Source organism: Xyrauchen texanus, chromosome 50, assembly GCF_025860055.1.
Source record: "Xyrauchen texanus isolate HMW12.3.18 chromosome 50, RBS_HiC_50CHRs, whole genome shotgun sequence".
Taxonomy (NCBI): Eukaryota; Metazoa; Chordata; class Actinopteri; order Cypriniformes; family Catostomidae; genus Xyrauchen; species Xyrauchen texanus.
The window spans coordinates 238,271-252,712 of NC_068325.1; the positions used below are offsets into that span (position 1 = coordinate 238,271).

Here is a 14,442-nt window from a genome sequence, read left to right on the forward strand (position 1 = left end):
TGGCACCAATGTAACCGTTCGGGAAAGGAGAATGCGGGAACTGGAGTAACAATCAACAAAAATGTAATCAAACTTTGAACGTCAAACTGAAAACACAGCAACAAATACACACAGTGTGGCTGCATGTTTTCCCCATTTTGCTGGTTGATGTAACATTAACTGAAGTTCCTGAACCGTAACTGCATGATTTTATGCACTGCACTGCTGCCACACAATTGGCTGATTAGATAAACACATAGATGTGCATCCAGAAAGTATTCACAACGCTTCACTTTTTCCACATTTTGTTTTGTACAGCCTTATTCCGAGATGGATTAAGTTCATTATTTTCCTCAAAATTCTACAAACAATACCCCATAATGACAACATGAAAGAAGTTTGCTTGAAATCTTTGCAAATTTATTACAAATAAAAAACACAATCACATGTACATAAGTATTCACAGCCTTTGCCATGACACTCAAAATTGAGCTCAGGTGCATCCTGTTTCCGCTGATCATCCTTGATGTTTCTACAATTTTGGATTGGAGTCCACCTGTCGTAAATTCAATTGATGTCTATATAAGGTTCCACAGTTAACAGTGCATGTCAGAGCACAAACCAAGCCATGAAGTCCAAGGAATTGTCTGTAGACCTCCTGGACAGGATTGTATCGAGGCACAGATCTGAGGAAGGGTACAGAAAAATGTCTGCTGCATTGAAGTTCCCAATGAGCACAGTGGCCTCCATCCATAATTGGAAGAAGTTTGGAACCACCAGGACTCTTCCTAGAGCTGGCCGCCCGGCACAACTGAGCGATCGGGGGAGAAGGGCCTTAGTCAGGGAGGTGACCAAGAACCCGATGGTCACTCTGACAGAGCTCCAGTGTTTCTCTGTTGAGAGAGGAGAATCTTCCAGAAGAACAACCATCTCTGCAGCACTCCACCAATCAGGCCTGTATGGTAGAGTTTCCAGACGGAAGCCACTCCTCAGTAAAAGGCACACGACAGCCCACCTGGAGTTTGCCAAAAGACACATGAAGGACACTCAGACCATGAGAAATTAAATTTTCTGGTCTGATTAAAAAAAGATTGATCTCTTTGGCCTGAATGGCAAGGGTCATGTCTGGAGGAAACCAGGCACCGCTCATCACCTGGCCAATACCATCCCTACAGTGAAGCATGATGGTGGCAGCATCATGCTGTGGGGATGTTTTTCAGTGGCAGGAACTGGGAGACTAGTCAGGATCGAGGGAAAGATGAATGAAGCAATGTACAGAGACATCCTTGATGAAAACCTGCTCCAGAGCGCTCTGGACCTCAGGCTGGGGTGAAGATAATTTTTGTGAGTAAAATGAGCCAGTTAGGTGACATTAAGTCAGCGTCAGTCAGTGTTTACATAAAACAGCACTATGTGATCACTTGTATTACTACTACACTATTAAAGCAAGGAAATAGCTTTAAACGAACAACTTCAGCATTACGGCTCATCACAACAGAGACACACCAGACTGATTAATTACACAAACTCAAGGCACTTACCTCTTACCGGACGTTGCACATTAGAGAGGACATAATGTTTAAAATGGTGAAGGACATTGGGGTTTCTAAAGTGAATGACTCTTGGCACCAGTTAATGTGAAATACCCCCATGTGGATGACTATTTTTTCCACTGAGAAAGCTGATCTTCAGAAACTGACAGCATTTCTGCTGGGGAGTGGCAACAGGTGATCATGCGCTTGCTCGCTCGCCTGGCAGGGTTGCCCTCTTTCCCCATTATTGTTCTGTCTTGCCCTGGAACCATTAGCAGCCGCTATAAGAAAGGAGGATGATTTTCCAGGGGTGATTGCGGGAGGTGTGGCACTTTTGCTTTATGCAGATGATATTTTATTATTCGTCTCTGACCCTACTAGATCTATGACTTGCCTCCACAGAACTTGGAAAAGGATTTAATAATTCAAAGGATACAAATTCACTTGGTCTAAATCCGAACTTTGTCTCTGACAACATACTGTCCAGTAACGGCCCTCCAGCTGGGCACCTTCCAGTGGCCCAAACAGTGCATTAAGTATTTGGGTATTTTATTCCCAGCAAATTTATCTGATTTAGTTTGTTATTTTTGACCTTTTAATAAAAAGACTTCAGAGTGGTGTAGACGGGTGGGCTTCATTTTATTTATCGATGATGGGAAGGTTAATGTTATTAAAATGAACTGTATTCCAAAATTCAACTACCTGCTACAGTCACTCAATATAAATGTCCCCTTCTCTTATTTCCAGCAATTTGATAGCAAGTCCTTAATTTGGAATGGTAAACTTGTCATTTGGAATGGTAAACTTGTCATTCTACTTGTTTTATTAATGTGTTCGGTCTGAGGCATTTGACTCATTGGTCGCTTCCACTTGAAAGAGCCCCTCCCTGGTTCTCTATTTAACAGGAATTTTGCCTATTGCCCCTATTTAGCTATTGCAAAGCCTTTCTATCAAACTAACCGGAGAAGTTAAGTCACACCTCGTTATTTCACATTTGCACGTGATTTGGACAAGAGAGGCCAGAGTATTTAATTTAGACATTTATTTAAATGTTCCCTCAAGCATATGGCTGAACCCCTTTTTACATATCAACAAGTCTCTTTTCTGTTGGTCACAGTGGATTGTGAGGGGGCACTTGACGACCTGTATATGAGAGTGGAGTGTTGAAATCTTTTGAGAATTTGGGTCATCATTTTGGGATTCCCAGATCTCTGTTTTATAGGTATTTACAGCTACACCATATGCTCTGTACTGTTTTTGGGAGTAGCACACTCCCCCCTAAAGCAGCAGATACTTTGGGAGAGGTGATTACTGCTTTTGGAAAAGGTCATAAGGCATCAGTGTATTACTCCCTGCTAATTCAGAGTCTGGAGGATGGAGCTTTAACTTCTATTAAGAGATTATGGAAGAAATATTTGAACTTTGTATTGGAGGAAGGAGTGTGGACTAGGATTCTAAAAAACTTTTAGAAGTTTTTAGAAGGACTTGTTCTTCAGGAAGTGGGGTAGGTATTTGGCAAATTTGGGGGACTCTCGGGGAAGGGATGAGGAGAGAGCGCGGTTTAGTTTAATTATGTATGTTCATTATATATTTTATTTTATTTTTATCCATTCTTTTTTACTTTAATTTTTTGTGTGTATTATTTTATGTGACCACAGGGGTGTTCTTTGGGGTTGGGAGGGGTTGGTGTTTGGGGAAGGATAATAGTGAGGATTAAAAGTTAAATGTTGATTCGGTGTGTGTTTGTTGTGTTTTTCTCTGTGTTATTTTCTTGGAATCAATGAAAATGTTAATTGCAAAAAAAAAAAAAAAGATTTTTACTTTGCGCTCGTGCTACCAAGTGTTTTAGAAAAAAACACTGAATGTCTTTCAAAGATTCAATGCCTCGAACTTCACAGACTTCATCAAATCAACGACTAGGTCATCTTTCTCAGAAGTGCTCATTTAAGCAGCTTGGGAAAACAAGGTGGACTGATATAAACCTGTGAACCCTGACTCCCAGAAATGACTGTACTTCAAGCCAGCCAATTATTATAGCTTTGGATTTTTCTGAAAGCTTTTGCTATTTTTGTGCACAGTATGCATAGGTGTCCTGAGGACTAAATATCTGTCTTTGACACTTTTCAGGTGGTCGTAACGTAACAATCTCCCTGCAGTCACGTACAGGCCACACCCACATGCCATCTGTGGTGGGTCTGCTGGTCTTCACCCAGTTCTGGTTCTGGTTCCCACTCTCTCACTTCCTGTCCCTGGCCTTCACACCCACGGCCATCATTGGCCTCAACAAGGACTTAAAGGTAAGCAGATACCCATGCATAAAGTTTGCACAGTTGTTTTGCGATGGACCAGAGATGTACACATTGATACAGGGTTACCACTGTGACCGGTTGACTTTGGACATTCTAAAGGTAAATGCATTTGGCATATAGTATTTTTAACTCCCTAAAAAACAAGGCTGCATTTCTAATTCATGTGTGCCCATTAAGGATTCAAAACATTAAACCATGCAAGGAAAGTTAGCAGCAGCAGACAGTGCAGTGGTGTAGTGTTTATCATTTAGGGGAAGTTGAGTGTGCCTGTGATGCCTTGAAATGCTGTCTAGGTAGGCAGATCAGTAGGTTTGGAACGGAGTCTTATGTTTTTGAATTGATATCGGTGGGTCCCCACAGCACAAATTTGTAAACGCTCTCTTATTTGAGGGGATGTTTGTTTTTATTTTAATTGTTATTCCAGACATTTATGTCCAAGCCAGTCCTTTTAAACTAAATAAAAACAAAAAAATACAGGCATTTTTCACCTCTTTTCAAAGCTTTTTTTGGTTTTGTTTCTGTGCCCTGAATAGATGCCGAAGGTGCAGTATCGATCCAACTGCAAACCCTCCACATTTGCCTACCCTCCACCCTTGGAAGTGCCAAAGGAGAAAGAAAAAGAGAAGGTTTGTTTTAACCGAGCACATCTATGAGGGCTAAAATTTGTTAGAGCGCCACCTATATTTTAGATCTTATATTCTGAAGGAATTTGAGAGAGAACAAATATTTTTTTTAGTGCTTGCTGCCATTTAGTGGAATGAAAAAATTAGACCAATGTTTTGCAATTAGTCCACAGTATGTGTGAATGGTGAGCTTTTAAATTTGAGTGTGAAAAATTGCGGGCGGCAGCCCAAAATGCAACAGAGTTTAAGGGATTATAATCATGTTGTGAATTGCAAAAGGCTGCATTTAAGTCAATACAGGTACCGGAATCGGGTAGTTCCCATGATCGTGGAAAACTTTGGAAATAACTTTGAATTTGAATTTTTAATTATTAATAATACGTTTTTCATTTTTTTTTTTTAAACCCTGATTTGCTTAAGTAAATAATCTTGTTTTATGGATATTTGTATATTTTTACTGAAAAATTACAAAAACACCTGTGGCTTGACAAATCTCTGGCCGATTGGCTACCAAATCTTGTTCTTGAGTTTAGAAATCGTCTCAATGGTTAGTTTTGACCCGCTGATCTTTTGTCAGGTTTCCACTGCCGTTCTGTCTATCACGGCCAAAGCCAAGAAGAAGGAGAAGGAGAAGAAAGAGAAGGAGGAGGAGAAGATGGAAGTGGTATGTTGTTTATTGTCCTAGAGCAGATCCAGATCTAGCTTTGTACCGATGCAAAACCCTTTCAGAAACCACACAAATCCAGTGTTTGTGCCTCCCTGCATTTCAGAAGCTCTCATTTGTACCAAAGTCTCGCAAACCAGTAAAGACTATCAGATCTGGGCCTGTCTTTGATTTATGGCCAATTAAATGGGTTTTGATTTGGCAATAGCTTGCAGATGGCCAGTACCCTGCAGTAGCAGACTTTCTGTCAGAACCATTTAAACTTGCTGTGTGAGTGATGCTTTGCCTTATGCTGATGGATACAAGGGCATTTCAAGAAATATAACATAATAATAGAGATGTGTGTATTCAGTGTTATTTAACTTTTTTTTTTTTTTTTTGCAGGAGACACAGGCGGAGGCTGAGAAGGAGAAGAAAGATGAGGAGGAGAAGGAAAAGGAGAAGGAAAAGGAGAAGGAAAAGGAAAAAGAAAAGAAAAAGGAACCAGAGCCAAACTTTCTGATGATGGAGAACCCAGCACGCGTCATGTCTGCTCAGCTCAAAGTTCTCTTCATGCCTGACAACTGCAGATACCAGCCATTCAAACCTGTGAGTCTGACCTCATTTACTTTACAGTCGAGTAATAGGTAATTTTCTACAGGCCCAGATATACTTGATAAGAAATTGAAAACTGAGCAGATGTACAGTGATGTAATTTAGAACAAAATCTAGCCAAAAAGATGACGATTTGCATTCGTTTCTGTGGATCTTAACAGTTCGCCTGTACAAAATTTAAAGAAAACTTTTAACTGGCTGCTAAACACATTACTGCCATTGGTCCACGTCATTGATAGGTGTGACCCGAAGCTCCACCTACTACTTTGTTTATATTGTTCACTTGTGAACTTGTTTATATTGGAAACAAGTTCATTTTCATTTTTAAACATCACAATACTAATGTTTTAACTTGTGCTTAAAACATTAGTTAAACATTAACCCATTCATATTACACATCTGTCTGTCTTGTCAAGAAAGTCGTAGTGTTTTCAAATTACTCGAAGAATCTGTGATAGGGGTGAACACATTACAAAACATTTCACTATTGACGAATCCCCTGACGACTCTGCCTGGACTCCAAATTACGTTTCACAACAGAGTACATGCAAGAAGTGATACGAGGTACGAAAACAAATGCATGATCACATGTTATGCATTTCAGAATATGATGTGTATGTTTTTAATCGCCTAAAGGCATCATATATTTTATTGGTTACAATATGAATAAGTACCTCCTACTCTAAATCTACCCATTTCCTAACCTGACTGTCCAAAAGAATTAGCAATTTCTCTCCAACTCTTCTCTTTCTCCACCGGTTGTGGTACAGTTCAGATGAAACATCAAATAGGCACTGGTGATCCTGCCAATGTTCCACAAATTTTTCCTCCATTTCTTCGGTCCAATGAGACTTTCTTGATACCGCAGCCATGCTAGTTGATGTTCTGTTGCAGGTACATCAGTACTCCTCCTACTAAAACTTCCCATGCCCCATTTCTTGCTCTCTCATTGGCTGCAGTTTTATTCAGTCAAAACATATTTTAAATTGCGTGATTTGGAATCGTAGACAGGTCCAGATATATAATATTATAGATATCTCGCTGACATAGTCAACGTGTCGGCACTTCTCTCAAATCACATCTTTGATAATTCATAAATTGCGATCGTCACTCACGGGAGTGAGCTCTGACTTGCTTATGATTCCGGGCTTTTGATGCCGATCTATCGGCGAGGAAAAATATTTGGTGGAATAACCCTGATTTTCAATCACCGCTTTCATGCGTCTTGTCAAGCTCCTCTACCAGTCTTTCACATTGTTGTTGGGTGACTTTATGCCACTCCTGGTGCAAAAATTCAAGCAGCTCAGCTTTGTTTGATGGCTTGTGACCATCCATCTTCCTTTTGATCACATTCCAGAGGTTTTCAATGGGGTTTAAGTCTGGAGATTGGGCTGGCCATGACAGAGTCTTGATTCAGTGGTCCTCCATCCACACGTTGATTGACCTGGCTGTGTGGCATGGAGCATTGTCCTGCTGAAAAAACCAATCCTCAGAGTTGGGGAACATTGTCAGAGCAGAAGGAAGCAAGTTTTCAGTCTTCCAGGATAACCTTTTTCATGGCTTGATTCATGCGTCTTTCACAAAGACGAATCTGCCCGATTCTAGCCTTGCTGAAGCACCCCCAGATCATCACCGATCCTCTACCAAATTTCACAGTGGGTGCGAGACACTGGCTTGAAGGCCTCTCCAGGCCTCCGTCTAACCATGAGATGACCAGGTGTTGGGTAAAGCTGAAAATTTTAGTCATCAGTGAAGATAACCTTACTCCAGTCCTTACGGTCCAATCCTTGTTTTTTTGTTTTTTTGCTTTTTTGCAAACCTCAGCCAGGCTCTTCTTTGCTTCTCATTGATGAAGGACTTTTTTCTAGCTTTGCATGACTTCAGTCCTGCCTTTAAGAGCCTGTTTCGAACCTTCCTCACCGTTCAATTCACCCTACCTGCCGTTTGCTATTATTTTTGTAGGTCAATGGGTGTCATCCTATGGTTGTTGAGTGATATTCGAATGAGTTGGCGGTCATCCCGGACATTGAATTCATTTTCGCCCTCTGCCGGTCTGTAGCTTTGTTGTCCCTAATGTCTGCTGCTTGACCTTGTTCTTATGAACTGCCATCTTTGAAAATGTGTAGGACTGAAGCAATCTGACACTCACCGTGTCCCTCTGCCAGTAAAGCCAGAATTAAACTTTTCTTTTCAACTCTTTTGGCATGGTCAATAGATATTTTTGATTCCAGTTTCTTTTGAGGTACTAGTATTACTGATTATGTCATCCGGCTGGTCCTATTGCAAGAGGATAGTGATAACCACAGCAGTGGTTTTTATACTTTTCCTTGTTAAATAAGATTTGGTTCAGCTGATCACCTAATCAGTACCTCATTAAGTAGAATGAGGTGTGCATGTGTTGAAATTCAACAGACACTGGAATGGAATGGCTGCGATACATGTAGAGATGCTGATTTTACAAATATTTTGAGTGGTATCTTTTCCAGAGCTGCATTTTAATTTAAATCATCATTGAGTGGTTAAAACTGCTAAAAACAAATTTTAAAGGTTTTATATGTAGTGTCCTCATATTTAAATGCTTCTCTCTACGCCTCCCACAGTGGAGTGACTGTCTGAGTGTTCGCAAACAGTATAACCCTATTGCTCAGCTGTTTAGAACTTCTTATTACCCCTGAACGAAGAACTACTTCTCCGGAAGTATAACTGGCCTTAAGTGATTAGGTTCAGGATTTTCTCCTGGCAGATGAGTGAAACAAATCCCATAGACTTACACTGATTCTAAGCCATATCTAAAGGAGGGAATATCATTGAGACGTGGGGGTGAGCTCTTTTGACTAGGATTGGTGAGCGACCACTCAGAACACCTCAGTAACTGCATAGCAACACCCTGACAACCACCGAGAACACCCTTGCAACTGCAAAGCAATGCCCTGGTAACCACCCAAAGCACCATATCCTTGAGATTTGCATTAATGTGCACCAGGCAATCATCCATGTCGACTTAATAAAAATACATAATGTCAATTTTTGAGTAGAAATTTGCATACAAGTTTATAATTATAGTTATAAAATGGATAGTTTTGCTGATGTTTCAGTAGTAATGCCTTCTTTTAGACACATGATGCACGTTTCACACCTATTTGATTGTATATTATCACCAATATACACTCACCTAAAGGATTATTAGGAACACCTGTTCAATTTCTCATTAATGCAATTATCTAATCAACCAATCACATGGCAGTTGCTTCAATGCATTTAGGGGTGTGGTCCTGGTCAAGACAATCTCCTGAACGCCAAACTGAATGTCAGAATGGGAAAGAAAGGTGATTTAAGCAATTTTGAGCGTGGCATGGTTGTTTGTGCCAGACGGGCCGGTCTGAGTATTTCACAATCTGCTCAGTTACTGGGATTTTCACGCACAACCATTTCTAGGGTTTACAAAGAATGGTGTGAAAAGGGAAAAACATTCAGTATGCAGCAGTCCTGTGGGCGAAAATGCCTTGTTGATGCTAGAGTTCAGAGGAGAATGGGCCGACTGATTCAAGCTGATAGAAGAGCAACTTTGCCTGAAATAACCACTCGTTACAACCGAGGTACGCAAAGCATTTGTGAAGCCACAACACGCACAACCTTGAGGCGGATGGGCTACAACAGCAGAAGACCCACTCATCTCCACTACAAATAGGAAAAAGAGGCTACAATTTGCAAGAGCTCACCAAAATTGGACAGTTGAAGACTGGAAAAATGTTGCCTGGTCTGATGAGTCTCAATTTCTGTTGAGACATTCAGATGGTAGTCAGAATTTGGAGTAAATGGAATGAGAACATGGATCCATCATGCCTTGTTACCACTTTGCAGGCTGGTGGTGGTGGTGTAATGGTGTGGGGGATGTTTTCTTGGCACACTTTAGGCCCCTTAGTGCCAATTGGGCATTGTTTAAATGCCACGGCCTACCTGAGCATTGTTTCTGACCATGTCCATCCCTTTATGGCCACCATGTACCCATCCTCTGATGGCTACTTCCAGCAGGATAATGCACCATGTCACAAAGCTCGAATCATTTCAAATTGGTTTCTTGAACATGACAATGAGTTCACTGTACTAAAATGGCCCCCACAGTCACCAGATCTCAACCCAATAGAGCATCTTTGGGATGTGGTGGAACGGGAGCTTCGTGCCCTGGATGTGCATCCCACAAATCTCCATCAACTGCAAGATGCTATCCTATCAATATGGGCCAACATTTCTAAAGAATGCTTTCAGCACCTTGTGCTTAATTCAATGCCTCGTAGAATTAAGGCAGTTCTGAAGGCGAAAGGGGGTCAAACACAGTATTAGTATGGTGTTCCTAATAATCCTTTAGGTGAGTGTATTAACACCATGTATCCACATTTGTCATCTTCAGTTACAAACCGGAGGCATTATAATCATGAAAGACACCAGTGAGGAAGACGAGGAGCTTGTGGAGCCTGTGTCTGCTCACGGCCCCAAGATAGAGGAGGAAGAGCAGGAGCCCGAGGCCCCAGAGCCATTTGAGTACATCGATGAGTGACACTCCACCATGCAGGTAAACCAACTCCTTATGAACCCAACACTGACCAATACTGATCCACTGAAGCGCTCGCACTACTTTTGTATCTTTGAGTTTTATGACCATTATTCCCAGCAATAGAGATATGTTTGGCCTTAGATGGTATAGCAGTTGTGAATTTTAAGACTTTGTGCAGAGAATACAGGCCAAAAAGAACCCAGAGTTCAAACTCATCACTTCCTTTGGAAAGTAAGCAACACAAGATGCTTGTCTGCTTCACATAGCTGTTAAGAACCTCAAAAACACTCATATGAACCCTACAAAAGGCATCAAAATCATAATTTCTTAATTTTTTTATTGAATTTTGAAATGTAACATATTACTAGATTAAACTCGGGGATAAAACTAGCCAGTCAGAGGTGTAGACTTGATATCTGTATCCTTTTTGGATATTATTATTAGTCGTAAATGATTAAGACAGATATTCTCATCATATGTCAAAGAGCTCAGTTCTGATTTATTTTATTGTTTATTGTAAACTGACACTTGTGTAAAACTCCCTAATCTGTTATGTTTATCATTTGTCAACCAGTGTTTGTGTAATTGATTACAAATAATTAGTTACTATAATCCAATTACTTATGTAAAAAGGTAAAATATGTAAAAACATATTGCTGACTTTCAAGAAAAGTAATTATTTTTAAGATAATTACTCGAGTTTCACATATAATGTGAAAATAAAATAAATATGTTCTAAAATAAAATGATTGATGTTCGATACATTTTAAAATATGAATTAAATGTTCATTAGTACATCTGTTTGTATTTCTGTGTGTGTCATTTGTTGAGCCGAATAACTAACATTCCTTTAAAGTGTTTTAGAAATTAACTTAGTCATTTGGTTATTTTCTCAGTTAAGTAATTTTTTTGTAATTTACCCAACACTGTTATCAACAAATTTGACACTGTAATTTAATATGATGCCACTGTTATTATATGAAATCGGAATAGCTTTGCACTTCCAGTCTTTATGCTTTATCAGTAATATTTTGAGACCTAATGTATATTAATATGTATTTTAAATATATTTTTGCACATCGTGTTGTAACAAATGTTAAGTTAAATTGAAGTAAAAATCACATGAATTGCTCACACTGTAGACCATGGTTAGTCAACAGGCGGCCCGCCAATCATCTTGGTCTGGCCCTCCGACTGATTTTTGATCAAATTGCCTCACCATCTGAAATACCAGAGTACTCTCTGCACAAAACTCTGCGTCAAATGAAAATGTTTAACCAGTTAATCACACAGTTTTCTGTGACTAATTGTGATTAATCATAGCACATGGTTAAAACAAATATTAACAAATATTACAAATATGAACAAATATTAAAATCTAATCATACATATATTTGTCTCAAAGAAATTAGTTTGTCATCATTTATTTTAATTATTGAAATATGTACATGTTAAATGCTAATTAGTAGCTAATTATCAGTTAGACACATTTGTTCAGGTAAACATCTTTGTTACAAGTATATGTTTACGTTTCATAAAATCAGTGGGCGTGCTGTAATTAAAAGTTGGGCAACATCTGCCATGTTTCAGTGGACTTTTTTAATAATATGATCAAATGGAAAGATTCAATTCATATCAGCTTTATTGGGAAGACAAGTGTACATTGGGAATGCTTTTTAAGACACTAAACATACAGATATGAAACAAATTGATTAGTGGTGCACCGATCAGGAAATTTGAGGCCGATTCAGTTGTTTTTTTGTGTTTTTTTAACACCAAGATCAGCCGATGCAGATACTGATTATTTAAAAGTGCCCTTTGCCACACTTTTGTGAGTTATATTATGCAGTTATTTGTTTATGCCCCACACAGTTAAATTATGGTAACACTTTACAAAAAGGTTCCATTTGTTAACATTATTTAACAACATTACTGTAGTTAACATGAACTAATGAACTTAATGTTAGTTACAACATATACTTGTATTAGTTCAAATTAGTAATGCATTATGAACTAACATGAACTAACAATGAACAATTGTAATTGTATTAACTAACATTACAGTTAATAAAAGCAGTAAAAATATATTGTTCATGATGACTAATGGTACTGAAAGGAACCTTTTTATAAAGTTTCCAAAATTACATTAAAATTACATTTATTTGTGAATTGCTAACCTTTACTTGTTTTGAAACCATTATGAATAGTTCTGTTGTCAATATCAAAAGGTCATTTTGACATACTGGTAAGTAGTAAAAACCATGAGGGCATCACACAGCAGAGATGTGTTCAAAAAGAAGAAAAATATATCCATTACAAGCTCTAAAACTGTTCCAGTGAGAAATCATTAATATCTATGATTTGTTTACTGTCTTTGTTGTTTTGCTATAACACAAATCATTAATTATTAAGCAAATGCAAGAAGACGTGGTGCCGTTAGGTTAAAATGTAATTGCTGTAATTAGTGGTAATGTGAGCAACATTAATCTGATTTAAATTGAGATATTGAGAGCTTCTGGAAGAGCGTGCATATTTGATTGACACCGCGAATTGTAAATTTGAGCTCATGAACGCTCAACACAACGTCTGATCACGTTACATCACGTGTACTCTGATTTAGTTGTTTAATTTGTTTTTATACCTGTTTGCAGTTTCTTTATCCTCTCCATGTTCACAGTGCAGCGAATCAGAATTATTACCGTAATGACTAAAAACGTACTGTTTATCTTACACGTTTTTTAAAACGAACCTGCATATTCATCTGAATAACAGCATTTCTGAAAGTTAAAATTCGTGAATACTTGGAATTGCCAACAATTCACTCTCTAGAGGCCACACTGTCATACATCAAGGGCTGAGAAAACACTTTTTTTCCTTGCGTGCTGCAAAAAAGATCAGCCCTGATTCTAGGCACGATCGGCTGATCGACGATCACAGCCAAAAATCGGCTGATTTAGATCGGTGGCTGAGTGCACCCCTAAAATTGAATGCTGAAGTTTCATTTTCTGAAGTTTAATATCTCAAAACTATGATTTTCTCTGGTTGCCATTCAGTCATTATTGAGCATGCGCTGGGTCTCACACATGCATAGTCGCTTTTGACACTGGTAGAGATGACAGTGAGTGGGAGTTTTTGAGCGATGCGAAGAGATTATGCAGCTTGCTTCTCTTACACATGGCTCATCGCTCTCCAAGTACATTAAATCTGCTCCTGTGTTTATTATGCCCATGACATGCGTTGTGCATAATGAATAAGCAAAGTTTCAGGAAGTGAAAATAGGATACTGCATTAATTGCGTAAATTGTTTTTCACGCATTTAACATTCAACTAGTAATCGCAGGTATTAACGTTAAATTTCCCAGTCCAAAATGTTGTATTGCCCCTTCCTGAAAAAAGATGGTGGTTATCATATTACAGCATTGTGAAAAAGATTGTCATTCTATTATTCTCATTACTACAACACAAACAAAGATTATGATATTCTTATTATTGCAATGTGGAAAAAAAGATGATCATTATAAGATTCTCATTAACACAATGCAATTTTTTTTTATAATGTTCTCATTACCGCAGGGTGAAAACATTTGTTTTTATTTGAAATAAAAAAAAAAAAATTATGATACTTTCATTATAATGAAAACATTTTATTGAAATTGGTTTGTGACATTTTCAGCACACTACCAAACACACATTCTCTCACACAATGTAAAATTACATGCACTGTATTTCAGTGATTGTTTTGAATATGAGTGTAATTTCTGAACTGATTGTGTCTCTTTTGCAGGTGGTGTTGTGAATTCAGCGAGTTTCCAGCACGCACTGCTCCATTTCCACTCCTCCACCATTTTTTTCCTTTTATATGTTTTGTCCACCTGGCCAATCACGGTCACTTGGGGAATGTTTTACATGATTAATTTCAATCATTACAATAAAATGTAAATGTTCCACATAAGATTGGGATATCATCTTTTATTATGGTGTATTATGGTGGCTAACACCGAAGTTTTTGTGTGCATGCATGCGTGCTTGTGTCTATATAATTAAACCTTTGCATTATTTACATTTACATTTATGCATTTGGCAGACGCTTTTATCCAAAGCGACTTACAGTGCACTTATTACAGGGACAATCCCCCCGGAGCAACCTGGAGTTAAGTGCCTTGCTCAAGGACACAATGGTGGTGGCCGT

General features: G+C 38.7%; 1 protein-coding gene across 2 annotated transcripts in view; it reads left to right on the top strand.

Annotated features, from left to right (window-relative positions):
• psmd1 (proteasome 26S subunit, non-ATPase 1) overlaps positions 1 to 14,221 on the top strand; it is a 112,091-nt gene extending 97,870 nt beyond the window's left edge. For both annotated transcript variants that reach the window (XM_052123642.1, XM_052123643.1), the window contains exons 20-25: positions 3,639 to 3,808; positions 4,354 to 4,446; positions 5,021 to 5,107; positions 5,492 to 5,695; positions 10,110 to 10,271; positions 14,038 to 14,221. In XM_052123642.1, the coding sequence (XP_051979602.1) occupies positions 3,639 to 3,808; positions 4,354 to 4,446; positions 5,021 to 5,107; positions 5,492 to 5,695; positions 10,110 to 10,256 (701 nt within the window). In that variant the 3' untranslated portion in view covers positions 10,257 to 10,271; positions 14,038 to 14,221. The remainder of the gene's footprint in view (positions 1 to 3,638; positions 3,809 to 4,353; positions 4,447 to 5,020; positions 5,108 to 5,491; positions 5,696 to 10,109; positions 10,272 to 14,037) is intronic.
• Positions 14,222 to 14,442: the final 221 nt, after the last annotated feature.